Source organism: Trachinotus anak, unplaced genomic scaffold (genome assembly GCF_046630095.1).
Source record: "Trachinotus anak isolate AG129_WGS33_773 ecotype Australia unplaced genomic scaffold, CSIRO_AGI_Tana_v1 ptg000012l, whole genome shotgun sequence".
Classification (NCBI taxonomy): domain Eukaryota; kingdom Metazoa; phylum Chordata; class Actinopteri; order Carangiformes; family Carangidae; genus Trachinotus; species Trachinotus anak.
This window is the reverse complement of record NW_027273863.1, coordinates 5,017,011-5,043,203: the sequence shown is the minus strand read 5'-3', so window position 1 is coordinate 5,043,203 and position 26,193 is coordinate 5,017,011. Positions and strand designations below refer to the sequence as shown.

Sequence of the window (26,193 nt, the reverse complement as noted above, 5' to 3'; positions counted from 1 at the left end):
GGTACGTTACTGTGGAAACAGCCTCTTATGTGCTCCAACGCTCTTCCTCCTTCAGGCTGCCGGTAATTTCTGGAAACGTTCCTGCAAGCACAGAGAAAGATTTGTGCTAGACAGGATCTGACCCGACTATAAACGTGCCTCATTTTATTTCATGCTCATAAGCACAGTATGAATCTCTGATCCATATTCAGCGTGTGTGTCGGTGTGCGTGTGTGTTTTTTGCAGCTCTGCCTGACATCTCCTGACCTTTCGTTCATCTCTTCCAGCCTCAGTGGGCCAGTCAGTCAGCCATACCATCACACCGTCTGGATGACACGAGCATACACGCACACATACACACCTCTCTTTTTCTTCTTCTTCTAATTTTCTCTCTGCCTCAGTCTTTGTTTTACTTTCTGTCCTCTCTCCTTCCCTTTCCCATCTGTGCATTTGTCACTCTAACCTCGTTCCCACATTGGGGTGAAGGTGGGGTCACCACGACACACAATGACAGTTAATTGAAGATGCTGGTTTTATATGCGTTGATGGGATTTGTAGTTCAGTATTATATTTATTCGTATGAAAATGTGAGACTGAAGAGTACAGTAATACATTTCTCTAACATTTCAGTTGGATGACACATAGCAGCAGTGACCGATCTAACCTCCGTGCTAATCAATGAATACAAAGCACTTTTACACTGAAAGCTGTAATAGTGTGGTGACATTCCAATCCAATAATGAAATATATACTATTTCTTTACATGCTTAAGTTAAGAGTTAAGATGTTATTTTGTGAAATAAGTCACCTTCAGGCAGAGTGAAGTATCTCTCCAGAAGAAAACGATGTACAGTATATAATTTGAACAGAGTTAAAAGGCTTGTATGGTGGCCCTGAGAGGTCAACACACTGCAGCTGAATAAAACACATGCAAATAGGCAAGGCAGAAACAAATTCAAAAAACATCTTCATCAATACAGAATACAGAAAGTAGTACAGATGACAATGAAATGTTCACAGGGGACACAAAAAATTGAAGATTTTTTACTAAAATTTGCCACATTCTTTTTGAAATTTTTAGTTTTTTAAATTTTATTCTTGTGGTGTTTTTAACGCTGGCCTTGATACGACTGTACGTGTGAAACTGCCTCTGCTTGTTTATGCTTTACACGGTGTTACTTGTAGACTAAGAAGGTTTAATGAGGCTATGTACTACTCATATATAACACCATATAACAACAGTCCATGCACAACTAATAGAGAAAAAAAAATCTGTGAAGTGTCCCATCTGAATTACATGCTGTTCAGTAAAGAACAGATGACACTTGTGGGTCTGGAGAGAGAGAGAGAGAGACAGACAAATGAGAGCTGAAAAAGAAAACACAGTGAGCTCATGCTACAACATCATTGCAAGGACAATTACATGGACTGTTGAGTGCAACCAGTGTTGTCCATCATTAATCAGTTACTGTGCTAATTACTGTATCCATCAGTTGAACATATTGTAAACAGATCCCTGGTGGTCTGTTGCTGCTGGTCTGAGATCAGTTTGTGTTATGATACTAACAAATGCAACACTGGGGTCTGTTCTATTGTGTTTGATTCTAGTGTTCGAGTTTGCTGAAAATACACTACTGTTTTGTTGTTAATCAGCCACCTGAAGATGTTAGATGACCTGCTGATAAACGAGTCAGCACCCTTTATCTTTTTATTTTTAACTTCCTTTATTCGTCTGCCTCTTCTCTTCCTCTATCAGTTTACTCTTCGGGTTTACGCTACCTGTCTGTCTCTGTGTCTGTCTGCATTTCTGTCTGTCATTCGTGGGAATGACTCATCAGATACATCTCAATTTCCCAGCCCAAGAGTCCAGCAGTGGTGGCATCACACACACGCACACGCACAGAAATAAACCTGACACAAATCGCATAGTTTGCTCTCTGGTTTCAAATTGCTCTATTCCACTAAAAAACCCTGACTCACAGGAAATCCATTCAGGCTGATATAGAAGTGAGCATTATCTGCCTGCAGCCCTCACATTACAGCACCTCGCCCTGTTCTCTGAATACATAATTCATACAGAGTTTATTTATTTACCAGGTTTAATTGTTGGTTTGCCCGCAGCCTGGCACCGTCGTATTGTGGTGTAAATGTTTCGGCTGTGGGTGACATGATCGCACATGGAAACGCACACGCACTCGCACACGTGCCTAGACAAGTGGTGATGCGAGATAGCCCACCTGGTTGGCCAGAAACAAAGAGTAGATTGACAGTTTGTCAGTACTCTGTCCCAGTCCAATGAGTTGCCAAATGACACATTAAGCTGTTGGGGGATTTCAGAGTCACACACATAGATACACAACAGCACACATGCATATATGCACATTTTCTTTGAGAGGAATGGTGTCGGTGAGGACCCTGTTTTTCAGTTATTTCTCTCTGGTTTTCAAATGCTTTATTTTTCCTCTTAATTCTGTCTCCTTAACACATTTGAAGAAACAAACGACTTATGTGTGGGAAGCAAAAAGTGGCAGACAGAGAAAGTAAAGATACAGGTGACATTTGGGTCAGTAATTTGCTTCAAGTGCCTTGAAGTGAAAATATCTGTTTCAAGAAGCCATGTGAAGTTAAACAGTATCACACAAGCAGAAATCTTTATCACTTTAGAGCAGGTCTGCAGTTAGTCCGATGAGTCCGTTTGCAACTGTAAGCTTGACCTGATCTTCAAAACAGGTTGAAATTGTTGGTCTGGTTGGACTGGTCCGATAGAAGAGCCAGCCAGCAAAGATAAGAAACAACAGAATAAGAAGCCCTGCTGAGTTATACAAAGTGGCTGTAGCACTTCAAAACTAGAGTTGCAAGTGAGTACACTGGAGTCCAAGAACCCCATGTTAACTCACAATTGAAAGCCTGAAGCTGAATAACTCCAAGACACCATGCTATTCCCCCAGCTGCTGTTAAATCCGGTTTAAAAAAGCTCTAAATTGGTTTCAGTTATTACTGTTTGCCTGCAGCAGTGTGAAGCTTTTTGAGCAGTGGTGTCGCTAACATACAAGCGAGCCTCTCTTCTGACCTGCAGACCTCACTCAGGGCTAAAATAATAATTTTATTATTCTAAAGAAAAGATGATACAGTTGAACACCAAAGCTAATGGGATCATCATTATCTCAGTCTCAGTTCTTAATCAGTGACACTAAATGTATTGGTGTTAGTATATAAATAATGCATACATTTTATTTAAAATTAATTTTATTAGATTTACGATATACTGTGACAATTAATTTATTTGTAAAGATAACAACCTTGTTTAGTTACCTGGGAATTTTTAGGGACATGGTGGCAGGTAAATGAATCTACATAAAGACCGAACCTCACTCAAAAGGACCTTTTAAAGGACCCATTTGTAAGTTTGACCATTGCTGCATAGCTAGCATTAGCATTACCAGCTTCCCGGTCCAGGGTTGTGCCGATGATGATGTTCACAGTGATCAATGATCATCTGAGTGATCGCCAGTTGCTTCTGCCTTAGTCGATGTCAAGACGATATTTGGCTTGTTTTCCCATTTCTGTATTAACTTCTTTTTATTATCATCATTTGTAGAAGTTTAATTTGCCCTGCCATAGTTTCACCACACACACACACACACACACACACACACACACACACACACACACACACACACACACACACACTTCGGCCGGCTGATTGTCAGCGCAGCTTGTTGTGTGTAGGTGTGATTAAACAGAGCGGAGGAGATCGACAGAAAGACGCAACCTGTCACTTAGTTTCTTCGCCTGCTGCTTTTCATAAATAGAAGTTTTGGACAGTCAACGAGAGAGAGAGAGAGAGAGAGAGAGAGGCCATAAACATAAACAGATTGCGTCTCCCCTTGCTGATTTTCAGTGATTGTGAATGCCATGATTATTAAATGTAAATAATTAATGCTTTATTTTGTTTTAGCATGGCCATAAAATCTATATATCATCTTAGTGTCATCACTCTGGTATCTGAGAAAAAGCGAGAGAGAGAGAGAGTGAGGAGCCTCCCTCTCCCCTGCCCCCACTCTGCCCTGTGGAGGTAGCCCTGCTCAGATGGAATGTTGTAACCTCTTGTATTTCAAAGACAATGATGGCCGAAGCTCTTATGAAGTGACAGCCACCACCACCCGCTTCCAGCAAGAAGCCACGTATGGCAGCAGAGAAAACTTACAAATAGCCTCTTTAAAGTTGTCAGGCTGAACATCTGTAAATGTGAAGTAATTACAATATCCTGCTTTTAATGCACTGAGGAGCTGTGAAATTAACTAATGCACATACTTGTATAATATATTTTTCAGTTCAAGTAAGATTCGGTTGTTTTTCAGAGCTCTCCAAACATCCTGCATATTCTTTGCTTCGCTCCGACACTGAAACAGAGCAAACATTCCCTCAGTGAACACTTTTGCCCAAAGTTCACATATGGCTCAGTAGTATTTGCACATCCTGCTGTGATGTTGTCACACATTGTTTGGGACTGGGAGCACCATATCCTCCTGTGTTCCTTTCTCTGTGGTGCGAGCGAAACACACACACAAACACAGCGACAGAGAGAGAGATGCTGAGTTAAAACTAGTGCAGCTCCAGGGTAGAGTTAGTGAATGAATGAACCATTATAGCACAGCTTTCTGGGGCAGAACACGCTCAGGAGGGAAGACACAGTCTCTTCATTTTATTTAGATTATTTAGACTTTAGGTGGATTCTTTCAGAGCGTTAGTCTGCTTCAGAATTTAGTTTCATTTCAGAGATAGATCCCAGAACAGCAGCATGTTACACAACGTGTCAACAGTACGTTCAGTTTATCAGAGGGCGTTGTATGGTATTTTAGTCTGTGTGCCTGTTCATCGCGTGTATGTTGAGCATGTACATTTGTTTGTCTGTGTGTGTGTGTGTGTGTGTGTGTGTGCCTGCAGAGCGTCACAGCCTGAGGCCTTGCAATTGAGTTGGATCTGCTGCGATGCGCGACTTTCTCTCTGGGCTGTAACTGTTCTGTCAGACTTTGAAAAACCCTGCTCTGGAGGATGTCTGTGTAGAGCCGTCACCTCTGTAAAGGCCTGTGCTGGCTGCTGACTTTCCCTCCATGCGATTAAATGGGAAACTTTATTTCTTTTTAAAATCACAATGTCAGTTTTTTCACAAGATTGGTTGATCCCGTGCCCACAAACCAGCTATCACGTAGAGGGCTAAGTCCAAAATACTAAAATTTATATTGCTGGAGGACAGAGAATATAGCACAATGCAGGTTCCACATAGAGATGTATAGTAACAACTAGAATGGCACTCAGTAGCGTGCACACAAGGCCAAAAAGTCCTACACAAATTAAAATTTTGGTGCGGATCCTTACATCAAGTCGATACAGGTGAAAACATAACCTCCTCGGTGGAAAGAAATCCTCCAAATTTATTTTATTTTATAGCAAAATTTCGACTTCCTGTTTCCCAGGACAGTGTTTCCTGTCCGAGCTGCAGGGGAGTGAATTTGTGAGTCTTATATGAGCTTTGGTTAAACCTTGGTTAAGTTGCACAGAACAAAGGCTGTTGATCTCTTATATTCAACTTAAGATGTGATCTGTGCATTGCAGCCAAAAATGACTGTTTCAGTGTTTATATGGGAATGGGAGAATTGCTTTAAAACAAAAACAAAACAAAAAAGTAGTAGTATTAGTAGTAAAGTAGCATAAAATAAAAGTATTTAAGTAAAGTTCAAATATTTGAGTGAATCAGGGCACTGTTGTGTGCAAACTAGGATGTAGACTTGTTTTTTGCGAGCTCCTATAAGGTCAACTTTACAACTCAATATAAAGCTGTCAGAATAACAGTGAGTAACAAGAGTTTAATTCTGAAGTTGTCAAGTCTCATGAATGTCAAATAACAAGTTAGAACCTGGTCTGATCTGCAATGGCAGCTTCAAGTACTAGAAACCAATCGGCAAAGCAGCGTGGTGCTACTGCCCCCTCCGGTAGTGACACTGAGCAAAGGCGCGGCTAATGACAACATGCTAACCCATAAGATGCTTTCCCAGGCACTCAATTCCATCCATGAGTCTATTTATAAAGAACTGGGATCTATGAGCTGTTATTAAACTGGACTCTGAACCGTGAGAAATATTTGAGTAAATATACTTGATCACATATGTGAAATCACACACCTCTGTCCCCATTTCTTAACCTGTTTATATTTAATCCAGTTTTATGTTTGTTGTACCAGTGGATTAGTTTAACCCCTTCAATTGACCAAATGATAAGTGCAGCCGTTTGGTTGAGTCCTTATTAAAGGCGCTTCACATCAACAGCCGTTATCGCCGGTCCCACTCTCTAATTACAACGTGAAGAAAACCGCCATAAATACACATATACACACACACTTCTGACAGCTCGCTCAGCCGTGACTTTAGATATGTTATCGGTCAATTAACCCAGTAGGTGACCTACACAAGGTCACGTCATCTCTGATCATATTTACTGAGGCACATGCCACTGTATGTGCATCACAGCATTATTATGTTAATGCTGTTTTTGTGTGTTCGTGTAGGGATGTGCCTGGAGGGGATGGGGTTTGTCGGGGGGTGGGAAAAGAAACACAGATATACACTCAGACAAGAGGGGTTAAAAAAAATTGTTAAAGAGAGAGGATTTCAAAGAGAGAGAGAAAAAAATAACCTTTGAAATAATTCTTTCTTCCTTCTGTCTCCAATTTCCCCATTTTTCAAACACTGGGTTTATCCCATTGGCCCATTATGAAACTTAGAGACAAAAGCTTTCTAATCCTGGCACTTCCTTTGATGACTGGGTGTGTATGCAAGTCAGTGAGTGTGTACATGTGTGTGTGTGTGTGTGTGTCTGAGTCTGACTACTATATTGCTTGGCGTTAGCTAATGCTGCTCTAAGCTGCATACTGAGTTGTCCTACAGCACTTGGTGGTGTGTGTGCGTGTTTGTGCAAACCTGTGTGAGTGTGTGTGTGTGTGTGTGTGTGTATGTGTATGTTTATGTTAGATTAGACTGAAGTGAAATTATCTCCACAGGGACATTGGGCTGTTGCTGCATCAAGAATAAGATACATCAAAGAGAAATGGGTTCCACATAACAGGGCTTCTGTATGCAGCCCAAACTTCTCTCAGCTGTCAGAAAAATTCAAATCAAAATGTGCAAAGTGAGGATTTAACAGCAGGGACTGCATGTGGAGACTGTATCAAAAACAGCAGAACATGCTTAAGTAAAAATATAGCAAAATGAACAGGAAGTGTTGTCTCCTCCTTCCATCCACCTTCAGGTCTATAGACGACAAATCAAATACAACTTTCCCCCCAAATAAACAGAAAAAACAAAAAGAAAAGAAAAGAAAAAAATCTGGTCCCTAGAAGCTGTCGTTGTCAAGGAAATTCTTCTTGCCGTTGGCTACAAATAATATACATCGATAAGCCCCGCCTCTTTACCTCCATCCCTCCACCTGATGCCAACACCCTGACTTTATTTCTCTCACATCCCATCTTTCCCACGTTAATCATCCCTTTTCTTCTTTCACACACACACACACACACATCCTTACACACATTCACAGGGTCAGTGAGCTTAATGTGTCTCTGCATGTGTGTGTGTGTGTGTGTGTGAGTGTGCCTAGAGCATGCCTTTAGGCAAGAGCACTGGTACACACTAAAACCAGAGCTGCTGGGGCAGTTAGAGGAAGGGATTCATCATCACAGCAGGGGGAGGATGTTACAGAGCATAAAAGATGGCTGCTGTTGTTATTCACCTTCCAATGACTATGCAAAGAGAAGCTGTGGGTCTCCTTCTCTATGTTTAGCATCAGGTGCATTCGTCATGTGACATATGTGCCAACTTTAAAAAATAGAAACTGATGAAGACAGAATTTCTACCTTTAATTTACCAGAGGAGCTGCTTATTTTTAAGATGCTGCACATTACACCTGAGAGAAGATGCATAAATATGAATGGTATCACTTTTAGGTTGGTGATGTTGGAAGTTCACATGATCAAATATATACTGACTTAGCACTACTGGCAGCATGGAAGAGCATTATCTAGTATAAATCTAGTATTATGCCAAGTCATTCACAGAGGTGAAATGAAAAATATCAAAGGGAAATCCCAAGAATTTTACCAAATTTGGCATTTTCATATGAATTTTCTAGAAACACAATAAGTGACTGGAATGTCTATATAAAGATTGTATAATCATAATAATTATAATTATTTTTGAATGTGTTCATATCTCTCCATGGTACGTGCGCTTTTGTGTGGATGTTTCAATGTAGATGTATTTCTTTATAAGCTGACTGATTGGGAGGCATTGAGTGGTTAGTTGTTGATAAGTGTAACCTGACAACCCAGAAGTTGCTCAATTTAAAGACAACAATCGGGTTCTGTCTGTGAGCATCAGTTCAGCCTGGATGTCAGATGGTGGTGACAGTGCTTGACACAAGACCAGTTGCTATGGCTACACTACAGGGCCAAATGGATAGGGTTAGGTCTACAGGTACTGAAGAAGAACTAGTGAGCCATACATAGATAACTGCCAAGTATCTCATTCAGAAACCACAGACTTTAATATGTTGCTACCAAGAGCTCAGTACTGTCTCTCATTCAGTATTTATCTCACTCTTTTCTTTCATCATTTTCTTTCATTGGTCTTGGATTTTCTGAAGAAATGAAGCCTGTTGCTGAGGTTTACTTTCCATATTCTGAGACAAATTGTCGTCCTCTGCAGTAGTTGTTATAAGAAATTGAATAGCCTGAGGAGAAACTCAGAAATTTCGAGATTCAAATCATAAATTTACAAGAAAAGTATAAATATTCTCTGAGGTTATAAATTTGCAAGAAGAAAAAATCTGAAATTCTTTGAGATTAAAGTCACAAATTTATGAGAAAAGACTTTGAAAAAATTGTGTTTTATTTTTTATGTTTTGTCCAAGTATACAGTACAGTACAGTGCTGATGTTTTATCATAACCAAATGATTGATGTTTTTTTCTTGTGTATTTATGAGTTTAATGTTGGAATTTCTTTTCTTTTCTTTTTTCTCAGAATATCATCTCCCTCCCCCAGCTCCATAATTTTTTTTTGTTTTTGTTTTTGTTTTTTGTTTTTTTTACCTACAATGGCTCTAATACGCCATTGTACACCACCACTCTCTCCTAAGCTCATTTTTATGACTTTCCAGTTGTTATCTGTGCCATCTAAAACATCTGCTGTTATTACAGACATGTCTAAGCTAACCACAACCCTATAATTCTCTCATGAGCTCACCTCTTTTGTTGTGGTGTTTAGGTCTGGGGCTTATGGGAAATCGTGTTGGTTAAAGGCTTCAATAAAATAAATAGTAAATAAACAGTGACAAGATCTGTTTTCAAAGGACTGTGTCCAGTGTAAACATGGAGCCACATGACAGACTGTACTGTTGAGAAAGGATTTTCAGTTATTAACATAGCTACAAATATCTATGATATTCTGAAACTCATTGCGTCTTTGGCCTTTTCCCAAACACATTTGGAAAAACACAATTATTTGTCTTAAATGGCGCATTAAGATTTAAGATTATTTCCATTTTTATTTTATTTTATTTATTTTTTTGTTTGTCCTCTGCCACAATCAAGACATGGCATCACATCATGTTTCTTTGTTTCATCTTTGTTTTACAGTATACCATACTAAGAAAATCTACACTATGTAAATAATGTAAAATTAATCTTTATTGCATTTTCACTATTAAACCTCCATTTTCAGGCAGATTATGATTTGTCATGTTAGTGGTGAATGTTTTGTTTAGCTGGAAATAATTTAAGCAGAACATAGAGCAGTAAGAGTGAAAATCTGTGTATTTGATGTGTCTTTCTTTATTTTCTTTTTTTCATTCTCCTCCATTTTCCACCTCTGCCTCTCTCACTTTCTTCTTCTCTGGTGAGCATTTTAAATCAGGGTCACAGTAGGGAGGAAAGCTGCCTAGTAACAGGTTCAGCGACACACACACAAATACACAGACACATACAGACACCACTATCTCTGCACACATCACAACACACTGTATTTTCTCTCTTTGTGTCTCTGTAGGGAGTTTGGCTGGAGGGATCCAGAGCTGCCAGAGGTGATCCAGATGCTGCAGCATCAGTTCCCATCAGTCCAATCTAACGCTGCTGCCTATCTCCAGCACCTCTGCTTTGGAGACAACAAGATCAAATCTGAGGTATTGATCTCTGAGGGGAAACTACATACACACAGACACAAAACAAACATTCTTTGGCCTTCATTCAGAGTTAGTGACCTACATTAAACTTACAGTAAAGACTGAGTTTCAACAAAATGCACACAAAAACATACTTTTCCCGTTTCCTCTAGTTTTCAGATATGTTAATTTTTTCAAGTGGGATTTTTCAGTGCTTTAAATACCACAAGTCAGATTCCGGGGGACTGAGATATTTGATAAAATGCAACTAGGGGACTGTGTGTGTTTTCCTAAAAATGATAGACAAATGGAGTAATAACACAACAATGTTTCCACAGCGTTTTTAATGCTTGACAGCCATGGCATGAGGGAGTGTGTTTTCAGGTTGCCCGTCTTGTGAGCAAGATATCTCAGTAACACACTGAGGGAATTTCTCTAAATAGTAGTAGTAGTATATGTAGTACAAGTAGTATATGGACATATTGTGGGAGTTGCCTACGAGCACTGTGAACAATTCTAAAAATTTTGTATTTGCAGTAACGTAACTTTGTTTATGCATCGTGTGGAGACAAAGTGAGAACACCAGTTGAAAGTGATGACACGCTGTCTCATTTATCTGTAAACCAAAATAATTTTACAGACGTACATACACTTTAAATGAAAAAGGCACAAAAAATATCCACCTATCCATCCATTAGCTATACTGCTTTTCTCTGAGGGTTGGCAAACCCAGCTGAGATAAGGTGAGAGGTGGGGTACACCATGGACAGGGTGCCACATTATCACACAGATGATGCAAACTCCAAAATATCTGCTGTACTTGTGTGCATTCAAAAAAAAAACAATGAAAGAACTATTTTTAGAACCTTCAACCTTTAACTATTAGCTATAATAATATTTTTATTATGAAGACTCTTTGGATTCCTGGTAGCCCTACTCTTGAATTTGATGAAATGATAAATCAGACTTATAGCTTAGTTTCTGTTGAGAATAAAAAAAACAAAGAAACAAATTAATGCAAAAGAAGTTGACAAAATGAACCTGGACCTCAGAGTTTAATGGTCCCATATTTTACACTTCTCCTGTGTTTTATTTGAAGTGTTGATATCCATAAGAAGATATATTTGTGGTTTTAAGAACCAAAAACCATCTTCAATATATGAAGGTGTTATTGAGTGTATGCGTGTGTCACATCGCCTCGAGACACATCTTTATTCAGGGGAAACGCCACCCCACACGTGTGCAGCTGCCTGAGCTCCACGAAACTCCACATTAGATGGCATTAACTCCTCATTACGCACACTTAACCCAACTCTGAATACAGCCCTGTCCCTGCCGTCTCTCGTCCTGTCCTTTAGAGCCATCATCGCTGTGTGTCTGGGAGAAAACCACTCCGTCTGTCTCTTCAATGTCAACTCAATCTCACTCAATTCAACTTTATTAATCCCCATGGAGACGATGGATTTGACAGCAAACAAAGTTCTTCAAACAGCAATCAGCCAACAGGCATTAAAACAGAGTGCGAGAGAGATGGATGAGAAAGATGACTGATGCTGAGACTGTAGGGGAGTGAAGTATGGGAGTATTTAGAGCGAGGCTGCCAAAGCTACACCTCACAGGCCAAATTGTTTTTTGCCCTTGAGAAAGATGCCTGAATGGTAAAATAAAAGACTGGATGCTGAGGGATATGAATGGCCCTCTGCCCATTCAGTCTCCTAGTACTGAATACACTGTAAGCATATGTCTGGTGTGCTTGACTTATTGTGTTAGTTAGTCAGACAAGACAACATAATGTGGGTCATTTTATGAATTAATTTACCAACTAAAAATGTGAAAATGTTACAGGTCCAATACAAAGTAAGATTTCCATGTCTTTTTTGATTATAAAGCAGGTCTAGGTTCATTATTAACTGTAACTTTGTGATGTCACAACAAAGCAGTCACGACTGTAAGCCATGCCCCAAGCCTAGCCCACTTTGATCCACCATGCAACCTTGCAGGATTTGGGTCAGTGTTAATCTGAAATCAGCTGTATTTTTATTTGATCACTCAGAAAACGGTCTCTCTCTTCTGATTGGCTCACTGACCTCCAGAGCTCCAGAGAGAAGCTTGAGAGAGGCAATATTAAATTTCATTGACATGGTTTTTGGTACTTAAAACCATAACTATATCTTCTTATGGATGTTAACAATAAAAAGGAAAAAAAAACTAAAAATGTGAAATATGGGACCTTTAAAATCCTCCAAAACGAAAAATGAAAAATTCTTATTTTTCTCTATCTCTTATCTTGTGTTGTTGTTGTTTGTTTTTTTTTAAATTATAAGCAATGTAAAGGCAATTCCCTGAACTTGTTTTTCATAATTTTACAAGTAGACAATAGTTTGATTAATCCAAAACACTAATTAAAGAGAGAGAGACTAATAAAAAGAACAAAAGACGATGAGACATTTGAAGTAAAATGGGATTTACAGTGAATAGAAGGAATAGACTTTTACAGGAAACTTCTCCGGAGCCAAGACACTGGTAGTGGTGATGAGGAATGGAGCTTGAGGATGGGAGGGAAACTTCTGAATGGATGGTTTGATTTGAGATGGTCAAGCGACCACACTTGAGGTGGTGAAGGGGTGGGGGTGGGTTAAAAATTCTTTGTGGTGTCGAATGACCGCAGAGAGTGAACACGTTCAAGTGACTGGCTAAAGGCCATCGTGTCAGGTTGAGACTGGATGAAGATGAGAAGGATGTGGTGGAGCTTAGAGACTTAGAAGGCATGCATGAGGAGCTAAGTCATCCTGACTGAACTTTCACTGAGTGTCATCAAATGATCTATAAATTCATTAGTAATACAAATAATAATTATTTGTAGTCCTTGCAAATCTAGTTAGGCAGCTAATTGTTTGATTTAATGAGGTTTAATTGTAATTGTTTGTTGATTTTTAGCATAACACACTCATTATAGGGCTTAGTACTGAATCTGTTTCAACATCTTGCTTCTAATCAGTGTCCAGTTTGAGATTTTTACCCATAGTGCATCAGCTGAAATTGGCTTTATATCTTTAATTGAGGCTAACTGCCATGTCTTTTAACACTCTCCTTCACTGAAATGTCTCTTTTGTTTTCATGGAGAGGAGGCAGCCTGCCCTACATTCTCTCTTTGTTTATCTGAAAGCAGGGACACACGGGGACAGAAAGTGCAGTGGCTGGCATTTAAATAAATCTTGCATCAGTGCCACAGTAGCTGCTACGCCCTGTTTATTTTCAAGTGTGGTGAAAAAAACAAATTAATATTTACACGATAACATAAAATTACGTTTTTCACATACCAGCACATCAAGGCGTGACATTGGTTTTTCTCAGTGAAGTAAACAAGCTTAAATATCTTCAGCTACTGTCTACTGTATATAGACATCAGCAGGCACACTGTAGGGGGACATTGGCACCAACACATAGAATCACCTCACAACACTAATTCCTTCCTCCTTCCTCTGTCCTCAGATCCGGCGGCAGGGTGGCATCCAGCTGCTGGTGGACCTGTTGGACCACCGGATGACGGACGTCCACCGCAGCGCCTGCGGAGCCCTGAGAAACCTGGTGTACGGCAAAGCCAACGACGACAACAAGATCGCCCTGAAGAACTGCGGAGGCATACCTGCTCTGGTGCGACTGCTGCGGAAGACCACAGATGTGGAGATCCGAGAGCTGCTCACAGGTAAAAACCACAATCTACATGTTTTGATGTTAATGGATGCGCAGCGGGGGTGAGTGTCAGGAGCTGAGATCACAGTATTTCCCTGCAATTTTTTCCGCAATTTGCTCCTTTTTCTTAGGAAAAATACAGAAGATATTTTTGCATGTATTTGCTTGTGTATCTGTGTGCGTGCCTGTGTTCACATGTTCTAATGTGTTTTTATATTTACTGAAACAAATACACATTTTTCCAAACCTCGTTAATACAACCATTCAGCTGCCAAAGCTCAATACTGAATGTCCAACCTTGAATTTCCACATTAATCTGGGGATATATGTGGATCACCTCTTGAGATGCAGAGGTTTCTTCCTACTATTTTTCATGCTAAAATGGCAGCTTACAGTGTTGTGGCCAAAAGTAGTTTTGAATTTGTGGCAATAAACTTCAGCTTCAGCCATCATTGCATTTACAATAAAGGAAGTTATAATATGCGCCTTTTCTTCTGGGCAGACTGGGTGATACAGTGATCCCCTAGTTGTCCCAGTTAAGGAGCACATCCTTTGCTGGATGCTGCCTATGAAGGCAAGTCCTCTGTAGCTGTCACAGACTTCGAAGGCTGAACCAAAATGGGACACCTGACCTATGGAGGATTACTGCTTTGTGCCCACCTTTAATGTTGTGTTGTTTTTTTTTACAAATACTTGAGGTTTTGAGGCCCTTGTTTTTTTTAACAGTTGTGCTATTAGCTGTTGAAATGAGCTGAAACCATTTAAAGTGTCATCCTCAGGCTCTCTGGTGGTTGTTTGTTGCCATTTTTTTTTTAATACCACTATGCAATGAACCTTGGGATAGGTTGGCCCATGAAGGATCCACTTGTTGGAGCCTTTGCAGCCAAGGAAAAGAAAGGTGCTTTTGAAGGAGCCTTCGAAATGGGACAGTTGCACCCCTGTGACGCAATCAGTCTTCAAATGCGGCCCCCGAAAGGATGCAGCCCCTGAACTGGGACACAGCCACTATCAGAAAGTGACAGCTGGAGTGGGGCTAGCTGGTTAGCATGCTAACTTCAGTAGATGAAAAGTAGGATAGAAATAGAAGCAAAACAAGAGTTAACATTGGCGTTGCTCTCCACCACTGGAGACAGCTCTTGCTAAGTAAAGACAGGGTGAAGTTTGATGCTGAACTGATAATGTTTCCTCTAGACTGGTGAGTAAACGACTGCTAATGCTAATGTTAGCTATGTAGCAACAGCAGAATAATAATTCCTATTATAGTTCAGCTGTAATGTGCACATACATTCCTGCATACTAATGTGCAGGAATGTGTGCAGTTATACTAACTGCACAGATGCAACCGATTTATATTCATACACACTCACACACATGCACGGACCCTCTCATGTACAGTCACACACAGACTCAGATGAAGGACATCCAGTGGTCACCTATACATACACAAAACACTGGACTGTACATGCATTTTCCCATTTAAACCTGAGGACAAATATAGACACACACACACACACACACACACATACTTGTACTTCTATCTTTGTGAGGACACTCATTGACTTAATGCATTCCTTAGCCCCTTACCGTAACCTTAACCATCACAACTGAGTGCCTATCCCTAACTCTAATCCTAACCTTAACCTAAACCTAATTCTAACCATAACTCTAAAACCAAGTCTTAACCCTCAAAATGTGATTTGAAGGTGTCTCAAAAAGTGAGGGCCGGCCAAAATGTCCTCACTTTCCCAAAATGTCCTCACTCTGTTAGAAAATACTTTTTTTGGTCCTTACTATGTAGCAAGTACAAGTACACACACACACACACACACACAGAAGAGCATTGTTTACTATCTGCCTGCTTCCCAGCACTCATCAAGTGCTGTTGACTTGTCAAACTGGGCAATGGTGCACTTGTATCCTCAGCAGGTTCCTGCTGTCTGTCAGTAAACAATAAAAAGGATTCATTAGTTCGAGGTTCTAAACCCACAGAGTTCTGGGTTGTAAACTCACCGGTGAAGCCTACACCTGTTTTTTCCCTTAGCTTTTATTGTGTATAACTCTGCAGCTGATGGCCACGGTAAAAGAACTTTCACCCCTGGTGTGGAAAGGAGACATGAAAGAGCTAGAAGAGGAGTACCACTCTCACTCAAACTGATCTATGTCCAGGATCCCTGGGGGATTTATTCCAATCCAGCAGCCAGATGAGAAAAATTGATTTTTCTTCCCTACGCTCATGAAAATATCTCTGCTGTAGGAGCATGATCATTTCAGGGCTTGACATGGCAGAAACCAAGATTTTGGTTGTTTCCACTTTCAGGAACCTCAATTTCCCAAATCTAGAAAACAGCACCAGTGTCTTAGTGTGAGAGTATGAAAAAGTAAAGCCTGGAGTGACTTCATGTGGGAACGCAAACTATGCTCGTAGGACCATTATAATGATGATCTTAAAAAAATGTATTATATTTAATTATTTAATTTCTAAATAGGGGTGCTGTGAGTGATAATTATTTTATATTCCAGTTGCAAGTACTCATTTAAAGCAACATTTCAGGGGTTGTCCAGTGCTGTGACCATAATGATGGTCATTCTATCACTGAGTGTGTTGTCCTCCTCCTGTTGTTGAATATGTTCTCCTCTCTGACTGTCCAGACTGAAAAGCTGCTCCCAGTCTCAGCAGGCTCACTGTACGCTGCACTAATGTCATATAGGAGTTACAGTAATGACCTGTTTCTGCAGCCGGCATCAATAGGAATTATGTCCTTAATGAAGGAATCCTCACCTCAGGATTTACGACCAGTGCCAGGACTCAGTGCCAATGCAGGAAGCAGTGTGCCCATTGAGTAGCGAGGCAGAGAGTAATGACATAGAGGTCGAGGAGGTGTGTGGGGGTATAGCATGTCTGAATCTAACCATCCTTCCACAAAACCACAAGCTTAACCTGAAGCATAATGTCGCTGGAGATACTGTTGAAAGACAGACTTATTAAAACGTTGGCATTGGATGTAATGAAAACAAAATGTCACAGATGTGATGTGACAAAAAAAAAGGTCCAGGTGAGCAGTCTGTGCTGTCTCAAGGAAAAACTATTCTGTCAGAGGAGTCCACTCTCCTGACAAAGGAGAATCTTTGTACGGCGTGATGGTAGTTGGCAGGAAGTCTCTTACTGAAAGAGCTTTGCTGTCGGACCAGCAGGCTGTGGAGGGGATGTGAGATGCTCTCCATGATGATGTGCATCCTCCTGCTTTCCATAACCAACTCTCAGGGCTCCAGTGAAGTCCCCGGCACAGAGCCAGCCTTCCTGAGCAGTTTGTTCAGTTTGCAGGTGTCCCCAGCATTGAAGCTATGCATTTCCAGTCCAGTCTGTTGTTGAGATGAACTCCAAGGTATCTGTAGCACTCCTCCACCTTCTCTCCAAGAGTGGAAATGGTGTTTAACATAATCCTTCTCCTCCTGAAGTCTACGACCATAACCTCGGTCAAGACCAGGTGGTTGTTCCCACACCATGCCACAATGTGGTCCACCAGGTGTCTGTTCTCTGCTGCTGACACACCCCACAGCTGCAGTCATCTCAAAACTCCTGCTGATCGCAGGACTCACAGGAGTTTGTGCAGTAGGTCAGAGGTGCTGTACTGTGTTGCTGACCACCTGTTCAGACCAAGCAGCAGCCTCCGGGACTGAGAAATGAAGCCAACACAGAAGTGACAAAAAACTGCAGTTCCTCAAATGGCTCCTACAGTGAGTCAGTCCCCACAGCCTCTCATGTTAAAATGCTAAACCTTTACAGCAGAAATAAACATGTTTACAGCCTCGTACAAAAAAACAGGCTGGGCTCTAAAGCTTTCCTCCTTCATGACAACTGTACGGGGATAAATTATTATATAATTCCCCCGTTATATTTATAACTTTTATTAAGGCTTACAGTTGTGCATACTTGAGGGCGTGGCCACAGAGTCTGGCACTGCCAAGATGGTGGAGGACCCTGAAACCTATGGATGACATCACAGAGGCTATGTCCATCTGTGTGTAAAGTCTATGGTTCAGACACATCTTCCTGCAGCTGCACAAACTGTGGTCTATCTGTCAGGCTGTGAGTTATCCAGGAGATGGTAGATGCATCCACCTGCGTCCTCTGGAGCTTCTCTCTCAGCAGGATGGGCTGCATTGTGTTCAAGGAGGAAGCCTCCATGTTGCTTGACTTAGGCTACGTCCACACTAAGACTAGCTCCGTATCAGAAATAATCTCTGTCCATACTAACACACCTGAAAACACATATCATGTGATCATTAATGCCCGTGTAAACAGGAAGCAGCAGATGCTCTCCAGTTGGTTAGTTGCAGAAAGACACTTCAATTCAATTCAATTTTATTTGTATAGCGCCAAATCATAATATACATTATCTCAAGGCACTTTACAGGGTAAGGTCACTTGTAGCATTAAAATGCAGAATTTAACTGCACAGCAGCTGCTAGCAAAGACACCAAGGTCAGTAACACAGTCACCCATGCTGCGCTAAACTCTGGTAGTCGTGACCAATAACACCCAATCAGGTACAGAGCACGGGTGTCTGCGTCATCATTTCCAAAGGCCTCAGTTTTTACCCGCCCAGACTACAACCTTGGGGTCTGTATGGCTGGAGGAGAAGGGGGAGGGGGCGAGGGGTTGAGGTTCCCCTCTGCCTTGAAACCTGTGACTGTTTCATGCCAGACTGCACATCCCTCATGTTGTTTTGCTGGAACTCGTTTTCCAGCTTCCTCCTGTGAGCGTCTCTGCCCTCCCTCAGTTCCCTCTGCAAACTCTTCAGTAGGTCTCTGTCCCGGTCCCTGAAGGCTCTCTTCTTCCTGTCCAGCACCAGGTGACCCAGGGCTTGTTGTTGGGGAAACACTGTCCCCCGCTGTCCTGGTGGGGATGCCTCTGTCCACACAGAAGTCTGTGTCCTCTGTTACGCAGTCTGTCATTGAGTTGACGTCACCTGCATGGGGCTCACTGACTACACACCCGTCTGTGGCCTCAAAACATCCCTGTTGAGTCTCATTAGCTCCCTGTGCCCACCTCCTTACAGGCTGCTGCTGGACTGATGGGTGTGCAGGTGGGAGGGAGAAGCACCAGGTTGGGGGGGGGGGCTTGCAGTGGAAGTGTAAGGACCTTCTTTCGTTTGAATTTCTCCTTATTGCTCAGCCTGCAGTCTCTGTCGGCTCTGTCTGCCACTGAACATATTTCAGATTTGCAGAAGCGTCCAACATCAACGCTCTTGTCTGCAACATCCAAGTTGTAATTATGTTTTTTCTAGAAGCTCCGATATATCCAACCTGGCACAAAAAAAGGCCTGAAAAAGCTGCCAAAGTCAAGGTAATTAAGCCCAAATTGAACAGCTATAGTGCTGTATTTTCAATTTTTAGGCCTCATACAACCAACTCTGCAATCACACAGCTGTCTTGAGAAGGGAAATCTCTCCCATCATAACCTTCCCTCCCACGTGGTGTGGACGCAGGCTCAGCTTACCGAGTGTCCGGCTCAGCTGTTACCTCCAAATTAGTATCCGTCCTTGCAAACTCTCCTAAGCCAAATCGTCCCTGTATCCCACAGAAGCCGCCCTTGAGCCTTTATCCACTCTCTCCTAATTATTTACAGCAGTGCTTCACATCAGGGTGACATGAGATCCTGGTGAGGGACAAACATTTTCAGAGCCATTCGTGGTAATAAGAGACGGTCATGAATACTAACACAAGCTGAACGGTCTCCCAGCACAGGAAAGCCTTATCAGGAGAGTGAAATTGAGAGGTGTCCTCGCGTTTTCCCCACACACAATCACATTTGGGGCAGAGTATGACCACATGTGCTCTGTGCATTTATATATATTTATATGTGTGTAGTGAGTATAGATAAGGGTTTAGGCTTAGCAGAGATGGAAATAAAAGGTTTTTTGTATGCTGCTAGAGTCTTAAAGAAGATTACCATATAAATTAGAGCAGCAATTCAAGGCACGGAGCACAGAAATCCCTCCTGTCACAAATTAATCAGCTGAACGACCGACCGGACGCAGACAGACCGTGCTCTCCTCCCTCCTCTCCCTCTCTCTCAAAGACCCAGAGGAAATAACTCTCCCTCTCTCTCTGTTTCTCAGCCTCTCTCACTCTCGCTCATAACCCTCTGTGGTTAGGTTTTCGTAATTGGTATCACCATCTCTTCCTGTCTCTCCCCTGTCCTCTTTGCCTTTCTCTGTCTCCCTTTTTTCTTTCTTTCTCTATATCGCCTGCCCTCTCTGCCTCTTGCTCTCGCTCTCTGGTGAGCATTTTGAATCAGGATCACAGTGGGAAGTCAACCTGCCTGCCTGGCTGGCTACAGATTCAGCTACACACACAAACACGCGCACTCTTTCTCCCACGTGTACAGTTCGCTCGATAGCACAAAAAAAGTCACAAACAAGGTTGTTGCCCTCTGCTCTTCGGTGTCTGTCCCTCTTTTTGGTTTGATAATGCTGATCATGATTTTAAAGATGATTATTAAAGCATGTTGAAAAGAGCAGGTATTAACTCTGCAGCAGAACAAAAATGACCCCAATTCATCTTTAGATGTAGAGACATTTCAGTGGGTGAGTAATGCGGATGTTGCACTAGACGGTTGTGGTGAAGAGGGAGCTGAGCCTGAAGGCAAAGCTTCGTTCCAGCCTTCATCTATGGTCATGAGCTCCGGATAGTGACCAAAGAATGAGATCATGGATACAAGCGGCTGAAATAGGTTTCCTCTGCAGGGCAGCTGGGTGAGGCCTCAGAGATAGGGTGAAGAGCTCGGAGTAGAGCCGCTGCTCCTTCAAGTCGAAATAAGTCTTTTGATGTGGTTCAGGCATCTAATGAGGATACCTCCTGGGTTCCTTCTCCCGACACGTCCAACTGGGAGGAGACCCCGAGGCAGATTCAGAACTCACTGGAGGGATTACATATCCCACCTGGCCTGGGAATGCCTCGGGATCCCCCCAGGAGGAGCTGGAAAGTGTTGCATCTGGAATACCCCGCTCAGCCGGCTGCCACCGCAACCCAGCCCTGGATAATCGGAAGAAAGTGGATGGAGATCACTGCATCCTCATCCTCAGAGGACTGTCTCACTCTAGTGAGCTCACCAACTGACATTAGCGTCCCCAGAGCCACGTAACTACCATGACTAAAAACAATGATGGAGAAAAGGCGGAGAGAGGAGGCTAGAAGATTAGAATAAGAAGCAAGACTGTAGGAAATAATGGATCACAGTGCAGTGGAGAGAACTACCTGCAGATCTGCTGGATGGCGGAAACTGGTTTGAGATCTGGTGATTCACATCGTTTTCTAAAGTCTTTTAATTTATCACCAGTCTCTGTTCTGTACAGTAGAAGGTGAAGGATGTGTGTTTGTGTAGCTCCTGTCATTAGTACACAGAGAAAAGCAGGTCAACGTGGAACATTTGTTTATGTTAAGGAAGAAAAGGCAGAAAAGAAAAGAAGGGAAAAGAAAAGAAAAGGACAGAAGAGAAAGGGTTAAATGCTGGATGCTCTTCACAGAGGAGAGCGTGTGAATCCTTGACATGTTGCCTGGCTCTCGGCTCCTTCACTCCTCCAGCCTGACACGCTCTTGTGAGGTCGTGGCCGTCTCTACACAGAGGTCCACTGCTGAGACCACAGGTCCGACCCGTCTGCCCTCAGTTACACTCATATCCAACACTTCTGTATTTACAATTCTCATGAAAAGCCAAGTTTCCCTGGAAAGTCCTACCTGATGCCAAGAGTTTAACACTCATGTAAATGTGTGTAAATGCTTTCAAGACCTGAACGTAGCTTGTCCATGTAGCTCAGGCTTGTTGTGCTTCACTGTTTTGGCCTGAAGGAAACTGTTTGATGATGCATTTGTCTGCAGAAACACTGACAGCTGCCCAGAATTTTGAAGGTCTTAGCTTTGATCTACAGGTAATGATCCTGAGCTAAGACCCAATTTATGAACTATTGATTAATTAGTTTAAATGAAGGGAGATTCTGAAAGAACTAATCACTAAAGTATCCAGAACTTTTAGCAATCTGAGATCAAAGGTCTCACAGACCACTGCAGAAACAGGTTTGATGAGTTTTCTTTTAGTTTTGCTGACCTCACAGTCAAGTCATGTTGACTCCACACATGATATCTATTTAACCAGGTGTGGAGGTGTTAGTGAAGAAGAGAGGTTCAGCTGAGCTACAGAGAAATACCAACGCCATGATATCTGCCCTCTCTGACTCCCAGGGCTTTCTTGAACTTCTTTATTCCCTTTTAAAATCCACATGCTGTCAGTGGCTGTGGTTCCACTTGTCTTTACAATGCAACTTTCTCATCCAGTCACAGCAGCACACATCATCGCAAGTGACAGGCCTGGATTGCTCACATTGGTGTCAGCTTTTCAGAGGCAGATATGGAGGTTGTCAGGCTCACACTGTGATGAGAGCCCTGTGCAGTCTGGATGAGATCCACAGTCACAATGCTCGTTCAGTTTAGATGAAGGGAAAAGATGGAGAACGACAGCTTGACAGAGCAAAGTCAGATTAAAAGGTACTGTAAAACATGAAGATGTGGATTCTTTATGAAATCAGCACAGTTCAATTTGATATTACTGGAGGCATGAAAAATATGCAAAGTATAGTACGTCAAGTGTGCTTACATATCAAGAGCCCTCCCAGCTCCATCCACAAGCAGGCAATGAGAAAAAAATTACAGAACAAAGGAACGTTACTAAATAATAATAATAAGAAGAAGAATAAACAAAAACAAAAATTAACATAACATGAACAGACAAACAAAGCGAACAAAAAAAGGAACCCATTATCTCCCCACTCCTCATCACTGAGATTATTAGTAGAGTCAATTCAGGCTGTTTCATACAATTAACTATATCACAGATTTCCAGACATACATTCATAGGTTTGCATTTATGTGTGAACACAGTTCAGGATTTGAGCCATAAAGTCATCCAGCCTGTTTTTCACCAACTCAGGTGAATTATTAGTTTGATTAAAAGCAACATACAGACACAGAGTCCAGTCAAAAGATTGTTAACACAAACACAAGTATCACCGTAATGAAAATGTGAAAACTGATTTTGATCTGCTTAATAAAAATAATAAACTTTTTATTTTGTTTTATAAAAGGCAACACAAGAAAAGAGAAAAATAAGGGAAAACTAACAAAAAGTTGCATTTGTGCATCAACATACAACAAAAGGCTGGAGTGTACAAAGCTAACAAGCCACACAACCAACGTTAATTAAACAAACACACAGCAGCTGTGTTCCCCTGAGTTATACTCTGCTCATTAACTTATCTTTCAGTTCATTTAAACAGGAGTTTTAACGCAGCTTCTCAGAGAAGAAAACAAGTTTTCAGGCTCAGTCTGTTTAAATGCAGGTAAAGAATATTTCCACCAGACTGAAACTAATTGTGGTCATTTTTTCTCCTGATTAATAGTTTATTGTTCTCACAATAAACAAAACTTATGCAAATATTTCACTCACATTGAAATAGAATGAGACAACGACCACACACGAAAAATAAACAAAAAGATAAGGATAACATACTGAGAGAAAAGACAGAGAAGAAGAGAAAAAAGGCCAGCATGACTGTGATGTACGGAACACTTCAAAGTTTACAACATTGCTTGTCAACCAGTACTATTTACTTCAGTACTGTACTTAAGTATATTTTACTTAAGTACCTGTACTTTACTTGAGTATTTTTTTTTTTGGAAACTTATGACTTTTACTTCACTACAATTCTATGAAGTACTTCTTACTTTGCAGAGCTTTTAGTCAGAGGAATGACATTTCTTTTATTTTGAAAATGTGATAGACCATACACTGTGTTTATCACAGGAGAAAAACCAGTCACTGCCAACTCCTACACTGTCAATCATGTTGTGTTGCTGCATTTAGAACAGCTCAGTTTGAACTTGTCAGTGTCCTAAAGATGGCTACATTAGGAAGAGATGACCACAGCCTTGTCTGAAGTTTTAGAAATAAAGATTCCTTTCATTTTAAATGTTTTTTACAATGACCAAACTTCATCACTGCCTAAAAAAACTTGTCGTCCAACTTGAGAAAACATATTGCAGCAACGTGTTTAATTCCAGATAAACCTTTAAACAGACAGCTTGTGGTCGTTGGCTCCCTTTTGTCTAGTCAATTTTGTTTTATGGCCATCTCTCTTGTCTTTGTATCATATTCTACAAGCTGTTTATTCCACTGGTTCTACAGTCAGTCAGTCAGTAGGTTGTTTCAGAGACATTAGGTTCTGTAAGCCAGTACAACAATGCATCAACTAATCAACTAACAAAAAATGTACTTGCGTCTTTTCAAAAGCAAATACTCCAGTACTTTAACGCAAGTAAAAATTTGACTGAACAACTTTCACATATAATTGAGTAATATTTGATCAGGAGTATCTATACGGTGACTCAAGTTATGAAGCTGTGTACTTTGTCCACCTCTGGTTATAAGAGCTTGAAATGCCATTAAACACCCTACATACAAGAATGGTACTGCCCCCATTTCAAGTGATGCTCCTCCTCCTTATCAAGCAGCTTATAATGTAATTGTTCAGGTGACCAAGAAAGGTGTGCCACAAAGATGGTGCTGGTGCAGAAGAGGCTTTATGTTCCACTGTGGTAAATGTTTTATGTACTGTTCTGTAGTTTATTACTGCCCTTTCTTTCTCTCTGCCTCAGCAAAACACCTGCACCACTATAGCTGACACCAGATATAATAATGAATAAATAAATAAACACATGACACTACAGTCGCAGAGGTGTAGAGCTGTTTTTCTTTGTAAACCGACTCTGGTCGACCTTATCATCATTATACTGTTCAGCTACGGTGTTTCCAGGACCCAGAGGAACCGAACTGAGTAGACATGATCACACACTATGGCTGAAGCCCGAGCTGCAATGATTGGTCGATTACTTGACTAGTTGATGACCACAGAATCGTTTCAGTACTTTATTAGTAAGAATGCCAGACACATGCTGTTTCAAGCTTCTCAAATGTGAAAATTTCTGCATTAATACATGATAATAAACTGATGAAAACAGATATCTGAAGATGTCACTTTGCTCTGTGGAAAATTACATCCAACATTTTTCACTACTGCCAAACAAATAGTTGTTTAAAAAACAAAAACACAAAAACAAAAAACAACTAATTAATCAACAGTAAAAATGGTTGCAGCCTGAGCTGAAGCTCATTAATATATCAGCCTGTGTGGACCAAGTAATTAACAGCGATCAATGTTTATCTAATTGCCAAAGCACAGAGTTAAGCTGACACCAAGTTTTCTAGTTTGGGGAAAATAAATTGGGGAAAAAAACGGATGAAGTTTTGCTCATATGCCAACAGAAATATCACCAGCTGAATCTGAATACATCTGTATTCAAAAATAATAATCTAAAACCACGCAGGAGATCAGACTACATTAATATTATACTGAACCATAACTCAGTGGTGTACTGTAGAAACATCATAGGAATATTATACAGGCCTTTTGAAAACTTGTTTAAGGCGGCTGTGGCTCAGGAGGTAGAGCAGGTCGTCCACTGATGAGGCTGTTGGTGGTTCGATTCCCTGCACCTCCAGTCATGTCAAAGTGTCCGTCAGCAAGATACTTATCCCCAAATTGCCCTTGATCAGTGTGTGAGTGTGTGTGTGATAGAAAAGTGCAGTATGCATAGAAGATGGGCTGTGTGAATGTGCTTTGTACTGTAAAGTGCTTTGAGCAGTCGTTAAGTCTACTTAATACTGCTTTCTCCTCATTTCCCAGCATAACTCTCACCTTTAAAATATAAACTGAATAAATAAACATGTTTTACAACGTTAGATTGATTGCCTTTGAATCAGACATATCTCTGCAATAACACAAATTCATAAAAGTGCAGCTTCATGTAGCTTGTCATATCTGTGTCATATAAGGAATTAAACTGTTTCCAGCTGCAGAAACAGCTGGCTTGGTGTGACACCAACGATCTCGAGCTCTGAACTCTACGTTTATTTCTGCCTGAAGATGACAGCAGCTGAAAAAAGGTGAAAGCCAGTTGATCCACTGAGCTGTTGAACTGACTCATCAGCCCTCGACAGACCCACACAAATGGCATGTACATAGTTCCTGTCACAGGGGGGTGGTCGCTCTTACCACAAAGGCACCCTGCTGCTCTCAAGGTCAAACCATCAGTGTGGGCTCTTAATAAATGCTACACATGTAACTTGAATACAAGCAGGTGAAGGTGTTTATACCAGTGACTGCTTGTTGAGACATACAGTAACTGTAAGGTGCACA

General features: G+C 41.2%; 1 protein-coding gene across 10 annotated transcripts in view; it reads left to right on the top strand.

Moving 5' to 3' along the window:
• ctnnd2b (catenin (cadherin-associated protein), delta 2b) overlaps positions 1-26,193 on the top strand; it is a 187,592-nt gene that overhangs the window by 119,674 nt on the left and 41,725 nt on the right. For all 10 annotated transcript variants that reach the window (XM_071491658.1, XM_071491656.1, XM_071491650.1 and 7 more), the window contains 2 exons: positions 10,078-10,210; positions 13,682-13,895. In XM_071491658.1, the coding sequence (XP_071347759.1) occupies positions 10,078-10,210; positions 13,682-13,895 (347 nt within the window). The remainder of the gene's footprint in view (positions 1-10,077; positions 10,211-13,681; positions 13,896-26,193) is intronic.